Consider the following 14,142-nt stretch of genomic DNA (forward strand, 5'->3'; position numbering starts at 1 on the left):
TTTTAATATAAAAATAGTTTTGGTGTAAACACTTAAAGGCTCTTCCACCACTCAAAACTACATGACGTACCTACCCATCATGAGGAAAATATAAAATCAATAACACATACACCCCGCTCCAAACTAACCTTTCCCTTCCATCCTACTTAAACTGTAACACAATTTAACATTGATATATCTCAATGCAAACTCTTACCGCACTAACAGAATCAAATAAGAACAAATTACACAACTGTCTGCGACCATGAAAATTAGTTGGGTTCTTATTGGAAAGCTTCGCATTACCCTAGGCATTGCTTTTCTCTCTTGCACGGGCGGTGATTGTTGTTCTGAGCTTTTATCTTTTAGTTTGTGTTATCTGCGTGATTTGGCTGATTGTCGATGGTTCCCAAAACAAAGGAAGAGGATGAGAAATCCTCAGAAGCAAAGTCGTCTCTGATTATTCCTTCACTTCCTGAAGATGTCATCATTGACATCTTAGCGCATTCATCAAGATTCGACCATCCAACACTCTCTCTTGTTTCCAAGCACTTTCGATCACTCGTTGCTTCGCCTGATCTATACGCAAGAAGATTTTTGTTGGCCTGCACTGAGGACTATCTCTACGTTGCACTCTATGACATAAGCACCTGTTATTCTTATAGTTGGTATATCCTCTGCCGTAAATCCAACGGCAGTCACAGCTTGGTCCCTGCCCCCTCGACAATTCCCTCTATGTATTACCCTGAAAGCTCTGTGGCAGTGGGTTCCAGGATATATGTTTTTAGTGGGATTGACTATACAAATAAGAGGACAAATGCGTTTTGCATGGATTGTAGATCCCACATGGTGGAACCCATCCCAAGCATCCCTGTTCCTTTGGTTTGTACATTCGCTGGCTTCATCGACGGGAAAATATATGTTATTGGAATTGGACTTTGCTATGATGATAGAAAGAGTGTGATTGTGGTGTTCGATATAGAAACACAAAAGTGGGAGCGTGTGATGATTAAGCCAGAGATTGAGGAAGCTCTCAGAACAAGATATACAGTACTTGTATGGTGATGGCTGATAAAATAAACATAATGGGTTGTTATAGAAGCTACGTGTACGAACCAAAGGAAAGTAAATGGGAAACAAACGATATGCTGAATTGTATGCATCGGGTGAATGCATGTGTGGTTGATGATGTATTGTACTACTATGATCGGTTTATGAACACCTTAAGGGCGTATGATCCAAATCAGAAGTCTTGGAGAGTGGTGGAAGGCGTGCAAGAATTGTTGGCTAAGACAAAAGGTTCAAAGTGTTTGTATACCGTAAGATATGGTGGGAATATGGCTTTTCTTTTCAGTAAAGCCTTTTCAGTAAAGCAAGTAAGATTTGGTGTGCAGAGATTTCGCTGGAAAAAGGTCAAGGAAGGGAGATTCGGGGTAAAGTTGAGTGGTGTCATCATGTTTTGACTGGAAACATTGGAATTAGGAAGTCTCTAGCTGTTATGGTCTGATGCATGAACTCTCCATCGTATTTTATATAACTTGTGTTTTATCTTTTTTAAAAATAAATTAATTATTATGTCCAGCTTCACCTAAATGCCTTGGTGAGTTCTCTTTTCATTAATCTAATTGACCATCTGAATGTCCAGATGGTAACATATCGATTTGGATTTAAGTTTGTAATGCTACATTTAGTTCTCTGTTTCAGTTAGGTGAAACTGTGTGTGATTAGGCAAAATCGTGTAGCTAAGGAAAGCTATATGTGATGATGTATATTTTGTTTGATGTGGTTATACATAAGAGATTTGATTGACGTTTGAAATTTAGAACTACTAAATGAAGCCGGTAGCAATTAAAATCCTTTTAGAGACAAAACGAAATTCTGTGAACTTGGCATCTCGAATCAGTCGTAAGCTACTACAAGATGAGGATTATAAATAGCTAGGTTTAGCTCAGTGTACCTATGTATGTTTTTTTTTGGGATAAAATCTCTCTAATGAGTCTATATATTTGAATAGGTGTGGAGTGCATGAAAAGATTCCGAAACAGCATAATAAGAAACGATCGGATCCACAACAACTATGTGTATAATAGCCTCGGATTACAACACACTTTATTTGTTTGATTGTGCAATAACTTATTTTATACGATACAGAGAAATCAAGTGGAAAAACCCTTAGAAAACAGCTTTTATCAGATCTTGAACTGAAGCAACATAGATTTCCCAGCAAGTCCTCTAGCCATGTAATTTCTAGAGTACTCAGTGACGGTAGTGTCTCTGTACTTGGGAGGATTTTGTTTAGACAAAAGCTCTTTGATCGGTCACTATACCCTCAAACTCGGTAAAGGATGCACAAAGAAAGACGCGACAGAAATGCGAGGCTCTTCACTTCTGTTAGCCAAAATTCTATGCTCCACGCTCGAAAACTGGTCGTTAGTTATAAGCTGTAATACCAAAGTTGTTTCACACATATGAGTACGGATTTAAAGATATACCTCATAATAAAAAATAACTAATTACCTGTAAGAGATCTCCAAGGTTGACGAGAAGAGCTCCAGGAACAGGAGGAACATCCACCCAATAACCATCCTGATGAACTTGAAGCCCACCAAATGTGATCTTGGAGAAGAACAGTGAGAAAAGATCTGTCTGAATGGAGACTTGTGCCGTAAGTTAGATCAGGCTCAGGACAAGGCGGGTAGTAATGAGAGAGCATCAACAAACCCTTTGTGCAATCCATTTCTTTGAAATGGTTAGGATTCAGCCAAAGCTTCTGATAAAAACTCAAAGATTAGTTCCCCAAGCTCCATCACTCCCTTTGAATACTCCAACATGATTCCCCTATAACATCAAGACCAAATATATAAAACATTCAAACCTTATTAACAATATCAATTAAAAAGTTTGGATCCCCTAGACTATATTTGAGAACTGATTTGTATATGTGTCATCATTACAATTACTCTCAACCAAAAAAATGATGACTATTTTCTAAATATGGATTCATATTTTTGGCATGTACAATTTTCTATATTAAAATTTATCTAATTGTGACATGTACAAATTTCTATATTAAGATTTATGTTTTTGGTAAGATTTGTTAAATACGGTAATGGCTATTTTCTAAATATGGATTCATATTTTTGACAAATTTTCGTAATATAGTAATAACTAATAAATTTTATATCAAAAGTATTATTTTTCTACAAATATCCATTTTGGTAAGATTTTAGAAACGTTGTAATATTAATAGATTTCCTATATATATTAAAATAGTATAATTATATATATAAAATAATAATTACGAATTTATTTTTTTCATCAATTTATGAATCATATTTTTATTATCAAAATAAGTGTAGTTATAATTATATATTTATCAACTTATATATGTTATTTATATTAATGTATATATTTATTAGAACTAATTTAAAATAAAAGTTAACTACATAAAATATAATATGAATATAATAACTATATAAAATTTTAGTTATTATTATTACAATTTAAATAAAATAAAATTAAAAAGTTAAAGTAAACTTGAAAAAAATAAAACTAAAAAAAATACATTATGATTTTACTTTTTAACTAAATTTTAAATTTAAATACTGAAACTTGAAAATATGCTTATATAAAAATATTTTTAAAATTTTTATATAAATTTTTATATCTGCGCTTGGCGCTGGAAAACTCCTAGTTATTGTAGAAAAATCATGTTATAAAAGTAAAATATTAATTTTTTATATATCTTATAGATTTTTTATTTATGCAGTTTGATAAGGTATAAAACTGTAAATCAAAAGTTAAAATTTAACAAAAATAATTATTATGCAAAACATAAATAAAACTTATAAGTAATATTAGTTATAGTATGTATCTAGTTCAACAAAGATATTTCGGTTAATGTTAATTTAAATTATTTTAATTATCATACAAAATAAATTTCTATTAGAAAATATTTTTATTAATTTTTTTAAAATATGTTATTTAGAATTATTTTTAAAAAGAAATGTAACTTTTTATGTTTGTTAACTTTCCTTTTCTTATGATATCATATTATGAAATATATATATATATATATATATACTAAATAAAATTATGCTGGTTTCCACTAATAAATATTTTCTTATATATATATATATTAATTACTGACTTCCATATTAATTACTGACTTTGATAAACCAATTTTATATGATAAATCTACATGTATTTATGAAAATAAATTAAATAAACATAAATAAATGGAATTAACAAAATATAAATAAAACACGAAAGATATATTTAAGAAAATAAACATAAATAAATGGCATTGACAAAATATAAATAAAATACAAAAGATATTTAAGAAATGAATAAAGAGGATATGTGTTGAGTTAAAGATATTTAATGTTTTAATGTATAAAAATACGAAATTTACTCTCTTTTGAAAAAAAAAAAGAGATACAAAATCTACATTATTAAAAAGGGATTATATATGATTGTTTTCTTATTATTGGGAAGCTTCGCATTAACCCCTAGCCCCTAGGCATTGCTTTTCTCTCTTGCACCGCGACCGCGGTGATTGTTGATTTGAGCATTTTCATTTTTTGTTTGTGTTATCTGCGTGATTTGTCTGATTGTCAATGGTTTCCAAAACAAAGGCGGAGGATGAGAAATCCTCAGAACCAACGTCGTCTCTGATTCTTCCCTCACTTCCTGAAGATGTCATCATTGACATCTTAGCGCGTTTATCAAGATTCGACTATCCGAAACTCTCCCTTGTTTCCAAGCACTTTCGATCACTCGTTGCTTCACCTAAGATGTACGCAAGAAGATCCTTATTGGCTTCCACGGAGCACTGTCTCTACGTTGCCGTCTATGACATATACAGCTGTTATTTTTACCATTGGTATATCCTCTGCCGGAAAGCCAACGGCAGTCGCTGCTTGGTCCGTGCCCCCTCGACGCTTCCCGTTTTGAATAACAATTTAGCAACCTCTGTGGCAGTAGGTTCGAGAATATATGTTTTTGGTGGGATTGACCATACAAAGATGACGACAAATGCGTTTTGCATGGATTGTAGATCCCACACGGTGGAACCCATCCCCACCATCCCTGTTCCTTTGGTTTGTACATTCGCTGGCTTCATCGACCGGAAAATATATGTTATTGGATATTGCGATCCTTACCCAAAGAAGGCTATGCTGGTGTTCGATACAGAAACACAAAAGTGGGAGCATGTGATGACTACGCCAAAGATGGAGGCATCTCTCACAAGAAACTACGCTTATGTGGTGATGGCTGATAAAATATACACAATGGATTGTTATGGAAGCTATGTGTACGACCCAAAGGAAGGTAAATGGGAAACAGACAATATGCCGAATTCTATCTATTGGGAGAATGCATGTGTGGTTGATGATGTATTGTACTACCGTGATCGGTACGTGAACACCTTAAGAGCGTATGATCCAATTCAGAAGTCTTGGGAAGTGGTGGAAGGCTTGAAAGAATTGTTGGCTGCGCCAATATCTTCAAGTTGGTCATATACTGTGAATTACGGTGGGAATCTGGCTTTGTTATTCAGTAGACCAGGTGGGATTTGGTGTGCGGAGATTTCGCTGGAAAGACGTCAAGGAGGGCAGATTTGGGGTAAAGTTGAGTGGTGTAATCTTGTTCTGACTGGAAATTTTGGAACTGGGAAATGTCTAGCTGTTATGGTTTGATGCATGAACTCTCTTTCATTACATATATAACTTGTGTTTTACTATTTTTTAAAAAATAAATTGATTATTATGTCCAGCTTCACCTAAATGCCTTGGTGAGTTCTCTTTTCATTAATATAATTGACCATCTGAATGTTCAGATGGTAACACTATTGGTTTGGGATTTAAGTTTGTAATGCTACATTTAAGTTCTCGGTTTCAGTTAGGTGAAGCTGTGTGTGATGGTTAGGCAAAATCGTGTAACCAGAAGGAAAGCTATATGTGATGATGTATAACTTGTTTTGATGTGGTTATACATAAAGAGATTTTATTGACATTTGAAATTTGGAACTACATAAAGCCAGTAGCAATTAAAAATTTTAATTTAAAATCCTCTTTTAGAGACGAAACGAAATCCAGAGAACTTGGCATCTCGAATCAGTTTGTACTTTTAGCATGTTAAATGCTACCAGCAAATTACTATACTAAGAACACCTAAGTCTATACTTTTTTTTCCCAAAGGTGTGCTTTTTGCAGAACAGCTAGGTTTAAGGCTCCTGATAGAATTGATGGAAGTAAAAAATTAATAAACGAATGAAAAAGTAATTGAAACACACAAGTCTGATTTAGGGAAATAAAATCCTCATCGTTAAGCTACTACAAGATGAGGATTATAAATAGCTAGGTTTAGCTCAATGTACTTGTGTATGTTTTTTTGGGGATAAAAAGCTTTCTAATGAGTCCATATATTTGAATATGTGTGGAGTGCATGAAAAGATATGTGACATGTTGGGGTGAGATTCCAAAACAGCATAATAAGAAACGATCGGATCCACATTTTCCGGATCCACAACAACTATTTGTATAATAGCCTTAGACTAAACATACTTTTTTTTTATCAACATACTTTATTTGTTTGATTGTGCAATAAACTTATTTTATAAGATACAGAGAAATCAAGTGAAAAAACCCTTAGAAAACGGTCTTTATCAGATCTTGAACTGAAGCAACACAGATTTACCATCAAGTCCCTTAGCCATGTAATTTTTTGAATACTCAGTCACGGTGGTGTCTTTGTACTTGAGAGGATTTTGTTCAGACAAAAGGTCTTGGATCGGTCCATATACTCGAAAACTCGGTAAAGGATGCACAAAGAAAGAGGCGACAGAAATGCGAGGCTCTTCACCTCTGTTAGCCAAAACTCTATGCTCCACGCTCAAAAACTTGTCGTTAGTTATAAGCTGTAATACCATAGTTTCATATATATGAGTACAGATTATGATTTGATTCACAATAAAACTAATCTAATTACCTGTAAGAGATCTCCGAGGTTGACGAGAAGAGCTCCAGGAACAGGAGGAACATCCACCCAATAACCATCCTGTTGAACTTGAAGCCCACCAATGAGGTCTTGGAGAAGAATAGTGAGAAAAGATCTATCTGAATGTGGACTTGTGCCGTAAGTTAGATCAGGCTCAGGACAAGGCGGGTAGTAATGAGAGAGCATCAACAAACCCTTTGTGCAATCCATCTCTTTCAAATGGTTAGGATTCAGCCCTAAAGCTTCTGATAAAAGCTCAAAGATTAGTTCCCCAAGTTCCATCACTCTCTTTGAATAATCCAACATGATTTCTCTATAACATTAAGACCAATATATAAAACAAAACATAATTCATTCAAATAAATATATATATATATATATATATATATACACATTCAAACCTTATTAATAATATATTTGGGATTTTTAAATTCTCTTACCCACAAATCGCAGGTAAGTCCTCTGTTTTGGGAGCAACGGGGTACATAAAACAACTTAAAGTATCTCTCCAGTTCGCAGATGCAGAGCTATAGATATCGAAGTTGCTGCTATAAGTAACCTTCTTGGCGTAGTCACGGCTATAGAACTTCTTCCTCACGTCTGGATCTTGCTCGTGAAACCCACGAATCCCATCTTTCATCTTCTCCATAACATCAATCGGTATCCCATGGTTTACTGCCTGGAAGAACCCGTATCTCTCCACCGCTTCGTTGACCTTCGAGACGATGCTCTCTCGCGTGGCTGTTGACTCGAACACGCCACCTCCGAGATCGATTGTTGGGATCTTCATCGTTGAGGAGGGAAGTGGTGGAGTTCGGTCGGTTGAACTGAGATGCGGGTGGTGGAAAATACGAGGGATCGTTGAGATTCCGGCGTCGACGAGACCTTTTACTCCGAGTTTCATTTCGTCGAAAGCTTTTAATTCACTAGCACGATCATATTTCGCTTCCATCTTCTTCTTCCTTTCGTGTGTGTGTTCAGAACAGAACAAAGAGACAAAACGTTTTAGAGGTTTTGCCTTACCATCGATGCGCCTCTCTGTACTATAATAGCCTGTTGCTGTCGGAATATTATTAGAAATGAGTACAACAGCCGACAAAACATAATACATACGTTTTAGACGTTTGTTATCCCAAAATAATGTTTTTAAGTTAATAATAGTTGAAACATTCAAAAAATCATAAAATAACATAAAAAAGAAAAACTATTGCGGACAAAACATCTGATACATATATATATTTTCTTACGACGAAGAAACTGATGACATGCAAAAATTGGAATAACTATTGTTGGAATCTCTTGAATCCTTCGGAACAGTTAAAGTAATGTTTTAATGAATGGTAAAAGATCTTTTGTTGAAATCTCTAGTAAGTTTGAAGCATTTTTTGAAAGCTGGAATCGGGAATTTGAGAGTAAGAAAAATCTTCATTTTAATGCTATCATCTTCGCTAGTGACGATCATGATCTCATTAGTACTATCTCTAAACTTTCAGCTTGATCATCACTCAAGTTTTATTCCTTCCAATTATTAGCTTGGCTGCAATATATTGTTGTTGATTGGAAAGTTCAATTCCATTCTCATCAGAATATTATTGGTGCTAAGCTCATCGTTAGGAGTGTGATAATGAAAGATCTATTTCAAGCTGTTGATTTTCCATCTTGGCTTATCCATCTTTTTGTCTAGGCTTTCTTTTGATTGATGTTGATCTTTGTTTACCGGTTGTAGTTCTAAAATTTTAGCGAAGTATTAGTGTAAAAAAAAACTTGTGTCGTGCACCAAAATTTAGCAAAAAAAAAAAAGCGTCGGTCGAACTCTTCATTCTTTTTTTTTTCTTATTCTTTTAGTTTACGAAAGTTGAAATATTTGTGCAGAGAAAAAAAACATCATTTGTTTTTGGGGAAAAGGTAAAATTGAATTGGTCTCATTTTTAACATAGCCTTAGCGCAAAAGACAAAACAACAACATCTCTCTCTCTCTCTTTGGATTCACGTCTCCGAGTGACATCGACCTCCGGATCTCATCGGAGTTTACACCAATCAATCTCGCCATCGAAGTTTCCATCGATCTGAGAAAAGTGGAGTAAAGAAAGGATCATGGCTGTGGTGGATGTTCACCGGTTCGCAGAGTCGATCACTTGCCATGCTTGGAGTCCTGATCTCTCCAGTAATGTTTTCTAACCTCATTTCCTTTTTTCGGAAAGCTGATAAGAAAGCAATTAAAATTTTTCTTGTAAAGTTGATATATTTCTGGTAAATCCTTGTTCCGACATGTGTCTGTCTGTCTGTCTGTCTGCCTCGGTATCTCTTGCTTAAAGAAGGAAATCACAATGTTGATTGAATCGTTTCTATGTCTACTTGTATAATATGCTTAGTAGTTTAGGCTTCAGAGAGTTGGTATGAAGTGGTTTTACATTAGTTTTGATGATCTTTTTCTAAACAGATGAATCCAATGCTTTTTTTGTTTTTATTTTCAAAGCATATAATAAATCAGTTTATGTGTGTCTGTTTTTTTGCTGTAGTGGTTGCATTTTGTCCTAACAACAATGAAGTTCATATTTATAAATCATCATCACAAGACCAGTGGGAGAGGTTACATGTCCTCGAAAAGGTGAACCTTTCTACTGTCTGCACGAATGAGCATGCACTTCCTTCTTCGGGATTCTACACCCTTTTTTTCTCACTGAACAGAGAGTTTGAATCTCTCCCATACAACAACTTCATGTTTTTTCTTTTTTCTTTTTTGTGTTTGAATTGTTGCAGCATGACCAAATTGTTTCTGGAATAGATTGGAGCTCAAACTCCAACAAAATCGTCACTGTTTCCCATGACAGGAACTCGTTAGTTTCAATCTTGTTAGCTCACTCTTCTCATTGTTCGTTATACTGAATTTGGAATTCGTGAAGGTACGTGTGGAGCCTGGAAGGAGGTGAATGGGTACCAACTCTTGTTATTCTCAGACTAAATCGTGCTGCACTTTGCGTCCAATGGAGCCCAAAAGGTAAACGTATCAGATCAAAAAAAGCCACGAGTGTTATTTAGATTCATTTTCTAGTTAACATGTAATGTAATGTACTTCTCTTTGTATTTCTACAGCTTTCTAATCCACTTTGTTTTTTTTTGTGAAATACTCTTAGAGAACAAGTTTGCTGTTGGAAGTGGTGCTAAAACTGTGTGTATATGCTATTATGAGCAAGAGAATAACTGGTAACTTCTTCTTCTTCTTCTTCTTCTTCTTCTTCTTCTTCTTCTCATCTTATATTCTCATTGTTAATCATGGATTTTTCTTTGGCATGTTGCCTTGCTTTTATGCTATGAATGGTGTTTATGGTTATCTCTTGTGTAACTTGTTTATTGTACTTTCTTTTTGGTGGATACTGTGGTATGTACTGGCAGGGTGATTTGTATTGTGAAATACTGAAATGGATACATGTGTTGGAAATATCTTGAATGTGTGAAGTTTCATATTTCGTATAAAGTTTTGGTTTTTGGTAGGCTGACATTACCTGGTCTTTTACTGTTCTCAGGTGGGTCAGTAAACTTATCCGGAAACGGCATGAATCTTCAGTCACAAGTGTTGCTTGGCATCCTAATAATGTGCGTTGCAATCAACACAACCTCGTTGTATTTCAGTAGCTAAGTCTTTCTATAGATGCTTTATCCACCAAAAATAGAAATCCATAAACTTGCTAATCTTCTAATTGTATGGTTTACTAGAATACTTCTCTGATGTTGTGTTCTCTTATTGTCTGTTTTGCATTATAGATTCTTCTTGCAACGACTTGTACGGATGGAAAATGTCGGGTATTTTCAACATTCATCAAAGGAGTTGACACAAAGTAAGCGCATTTACTTGAACATCTCCATTTTTTGCAGATGTGGTGGAACAGTTTCTTATTTCTCTTTTCTTACTGGAATGATACAGGGATCCAAAAGCAGGCTCACCAGCGGAATCTAAATTTGGGGAGGTTTGTTTTCTATGGCAGGCTTACTTGTACTAATGGTTATGCCATATATATATATATATATATATATATATATGTTCTCCCCACTCTCTCGTCTAATACTAGAGAGTTTTTTTTTGCGGCTGTGTCTTTTGTTAAAAAACAGCAAATTCTTCAGCTTGACCTTTCATATTCTTGGGCTTTTGGTGTGAAATGGTCTCCAAGTGGAAACACCTTAGCGTATGTAGGTCAGAACATTCTTAACACTTGAGATGATTGTCCATAGCGATCTCTACTGATATTATAAAATGTTTCAACTTGGTTTACGTTATTTTTACAATCCTGTGTCTACCTACCTTCTGATGTATATGTATTATTGTATAGGTCATAGCTCGATGATTTACTTTGTTGATGACGTTGGTCCTTCTCCTTTAGCCCAAAGCGTTGCATTTAGAGATTTGCCGCTTCGTGATGTGGGTCAGCATCCACCCTTGTTTTTACGTTTGAGAACCTGGTTTTCTCCGCGTGTTATGTCCTGAACTGATATATCTACCGGGAACTTTCTGTTTCAGGTTCTTTTTATTTCTGAGAAAATGGTGATAGGCGTTGGTTATGACAGCAACCCGATGGTATTTGCTGCAGATGATACTGGAATATGGTGTGTAACTTAGAACCTTTATTCTTAAAGTTTCTCCTCTTGTTAGCTATTTGAGGACAACTGAATCTTTCCAACCTCTTATTATGCTTAGGTCACAGGCCAGATAATTACTTCTATAATGATCCACACACATTGTTCTAAGCTTTAGTTTTTGGTCTGTAGGAGCTTTATTAGATACATTGGAGAGAAGAAAGCGGCATCCTCGGGTGCCAGTTATAGTTCGCAGGTACATATCAAATCTTGTTTCTTATATATGTTCGGTATTATCCCTATAGTATATAATATAAAGTGAAACTTAAGCTTATTCCTGAAGTCTTCCTCAATCCTTTGGCATTATCTGTTCCGTTTTGTATTTAACCTTGTGTTCATTATGTTTATGTTTTCAGTTTTCGGAAGCATTTACAAAATTCTACGGTCAGTCAAAGGCTACAACAGCCAACGAAGCTTCCGAGTCCTCTAAATCACGTGGAGGTGTTCATGATAACTGCATAAAGTAAGAAAATACTGTCTTGTCTTGAGTTAATTTTGCTTTTACAGAATCACCTGCAAGGCAGTTTTGCTTTGACTCTTCCACTCCATTTCTCTGACAGAGCCTGACCTGTAACTTTACCTGAAACTTGTAGTTCCATTGTACCTCTTAGCAAAGCTGGGAGTCCTAAAGTAATGCGATTCAGCACTTCAGGTCAGTCACTAATTAGAACTCACATATTCCTTCATGGAATCTGCCGATTCATTTGCTGGTATATCGGTTTGTTGTTTATAGGATTGGATGGCAAGATAGCCATATGGGATCTAGAGAACATGCAAGAAGAACTTGGCCATCAGTTTTATTGAACACATATATAAAACAAAGATGGATCACAAGTCACTGATTAATTTTTTTTTCCATTAATTTCGTAATTGTTTCAACTTTGTAAACTACAATAATAAAAGGTCTTATTTTAATTGGTGTGAGGGCATTAATAAGTGTTGAGCTATGTCCTTTGCCTCTGGATCTTTGTAATATCTTCAATGCTTCATGATTGATTGAATTTAGTTATATCAACAAAAGTGAATCTCGTCTCCGATGATATTAAGTGTAATGAATAACAAAATCTGCTGATGAATAAAAGACAACTAAAGTTTAAAAGTTGTTTACTCTGGTCATTCTCACTTATTCCATCTAACTACTGTCATGTACTACACATCTTCTTAAAGCAGATATGCCAGAGATGCACAGCTTGAACGATTGATTATTATAACTCTCCATGTTCTTTTTTGGTCCTGTAAGCGATGAAGTTGACGCTTATGTCCTCTGACAATAACCATCTTCCTGTTATCGATTTGTATACAAATCCAGCAATCTCTTTAACCTGCAAACCATAGTTTCATGTTTTAACATTTCTACCGCAAGGTCTATATAAGAAAACAATCTACTAAGAGAACGAGATGAACAATCCTTCTTATCCACATCTAGAGACGTAAAGTACTTCTTTTTTGTAGTGTTTCAGTCAGCTGAACATAAAGCAGTATTGATGGGAGAGGGAATTGGCTTACATCAACTGAAGCGCGTTGTAATATCATAACAAGTTTTTCAGGAGTATTTTTTGTTATTTTCTACACAACATTTTATAACTTTATGAAATTAGGAAATATTTGGTTTGTTTGAATGTATTTCAGGCAAGATTTGGCTTGTTTGAATGCTAGATTTTAAGAATATTATTGCTACATATAAAATATGTTTATTACAATGATATATATTTATGGCGTATTTATTCTAAAAAGTTTATGTTGAAACTTTACAATATCTTCTCAGTATACTTATGTTATGATATATATTCCAATATTTATATCACATCGCCTGGATCATTTTTACTGTCATATCATGCAGTAAACATCGTTAAAGTTTGCTACATCAATGGTCAACCAGTGGCGGTGTGTAAACTCAACAATGGACTTCGTATTGGAATCGAAGGCTACGTGTATGTTTCTTTGGCGATAATCTACATGTTGGTGGATGTCAGTGAAACTTTAGTGCATATATTTTGAAAATAGTAAAACTACAACATATATTAGACATTTTTATAAAGTTATATGGTTGCTAATCTAATAACACATATTAAACCGGTTAGTAAACCACTATTAATTAACAACGATTACCTCGAGATAGTGGATCTTGATTAATGATGTCCCAAATTAGGATGTGTAATTGATTACTTTAGTATGTCTTTTGTTAACACATGGTTGAAATGGTTCGATGAAAATGTAACAATATGATTCAATTTATTATACATGCTTTGGAATAAATCGATTTAGGTATGTTTAGTTTTGTATTAAAATAAATTAAAGACAATAAATGCTGAGAGATATAATGAGCTACAGCGAATAATATGGGCATCTACTAAAAGCCTGTAATGTTTTAAGATGTACATTACGAATGATCTCAGTTTTTTCAACAATATTTTCTTTTTATTCTCTAAAAAATATCAACAACTAAAAGTTTGATAAGTGTTAAGTGGATAAACTTTGATTTTTTCTTCATATATTCTCTTTTTTTTTATGGAAAAACTTTTTTGAAAGATC

The 14,142-nt window shown here is 34.4% G+C and overlaps 4 protein-coding genes and 1 pseudogene across 4 annotated transcripts; 3 read left to right on the forward strand and 2 right to left on the reverse strand.

The window, feature by feature from the left end:
• The first annotated feature begins 381 nt into the window (after nucleotides 1–381).
• Nucleotides 382–1,044, forward strand: LOC108810045 (F-box/kelch-repeat protein At4g38940-like). The gene has a single exon (XM_018582172.2). It carries the CDS (start codon nucleotides 382–384, stop codon nucleotides 1,042–1,044), a length of 663 nt encoding a protein of 220 aa, XP_018437674.1.
• Nucleotides 1,045–2,168: 1,124 nt separating this feature from the next.
• Nucleotides 2,169–2,810, reverse strand: LOC108811161 (1-aminocyclopropane-1-carboxylate oxidase homolog 1-like; annotated as a pseudogene).
• Nucleotides 2,811–4,598: 1,788 nt separating this feature from the next.
• LOC108808674 (F-box/kelch-repeat protein At4g38940-like) lies at nucleotides 4,599–5,681 on the forward strand. The gene has a single exon (XM_018580787.2). It carries the CDS (start codon nucleotides 4,599–4,601, stop codon nucleotides 5,679–5,681), a length of 1,083 nt encoding a protein of 360 aa, XP_018436289.2.
• Nucleotides 5,682–6,457: 776 nt separating this feature from the next.
• Nucleotides 6,458–8,041, reverse strand: LOC108806955 (probable 2-oxoacid dependent dioxygenase). Its single transcript, XM_018579172.2, has 3 exons — nucleotides 7,422–8,041; nucleotides 6,973–7,294; nucleotides 6,458–6,901 (listed from the first exon to the last, which is right to left on the reverse strand). The coding sequence occupies exons 1-3, from the start codon at nucleotides 7,931–7,933 to the stop codon at nucleotides 6,650–6,652; spliced, it is 1,086 nt and encodes a 361-aa protein (XP_018434674.2). The 5' UTR covers nucleotides 7,934–8,041; the 3' UTR covers nucleotides 6,458–6,649.
• An 833-nt stretch (nucleotides 8,042–8,874) lies between these two features.
• LOC108806994 (actin-related protein 2/3 complex subunit 1A) lies at nucleotides 8,875–12,619 on the forward strand. The gene is made up of 16 exons (XM_018579220.2): nucleotides 8,875–8,979; nucleotides 9,014–9,145; nucleotides 9,501–9,589; nucleotides 9,742–9,818; nucleotides 9,885–9,979; nucleotides 10,116–10,185; nucleotides 10,506–10,575; nucleotides 10,744–10,817; nucleotides 10,904–10,946; nucleotides 11,089–11,170; nucleotides 11,307–11,395; nucleotides 11,495–11,580; nucleotides 11,743–11,806; nucleotides 11,967–12,073; nucleotides 12,204–12,262; nucleotides 12,344–12,619. Exons 2-16 carry the CDS (start codon nucleotides 9,076–9,078, stop codon nucleotides 12,412–12,414), a joined length of 1,146 nt encoding a protein of 381 aa, XP_018434722.2. The 5' UTR covers nucleotides 8,875–8,979; nucleotides 9,014–9,075; the 3' UTR covers nucleotides 12,415–12,619.
• The last annotated feature ends 1,523 nt before the right edge of the window (nucleotides 12,620–14,142 follow it).

This window comes from Raphanus sativus, chromosome 6, assembly GCF_000801105.2.
Source record: "Raphanus sativus cultivar WK10039 chromosome 6, ASM80110v3, whole genome shotgun sequence".
Taxonomy (NCBI): domain Eukaryota; kingdom Viridiplantae; phylum Streptophyta; class Magnoliopsida; order Brassicales; family Brassicaceae; genus Raphanus; species Raphanus sativus.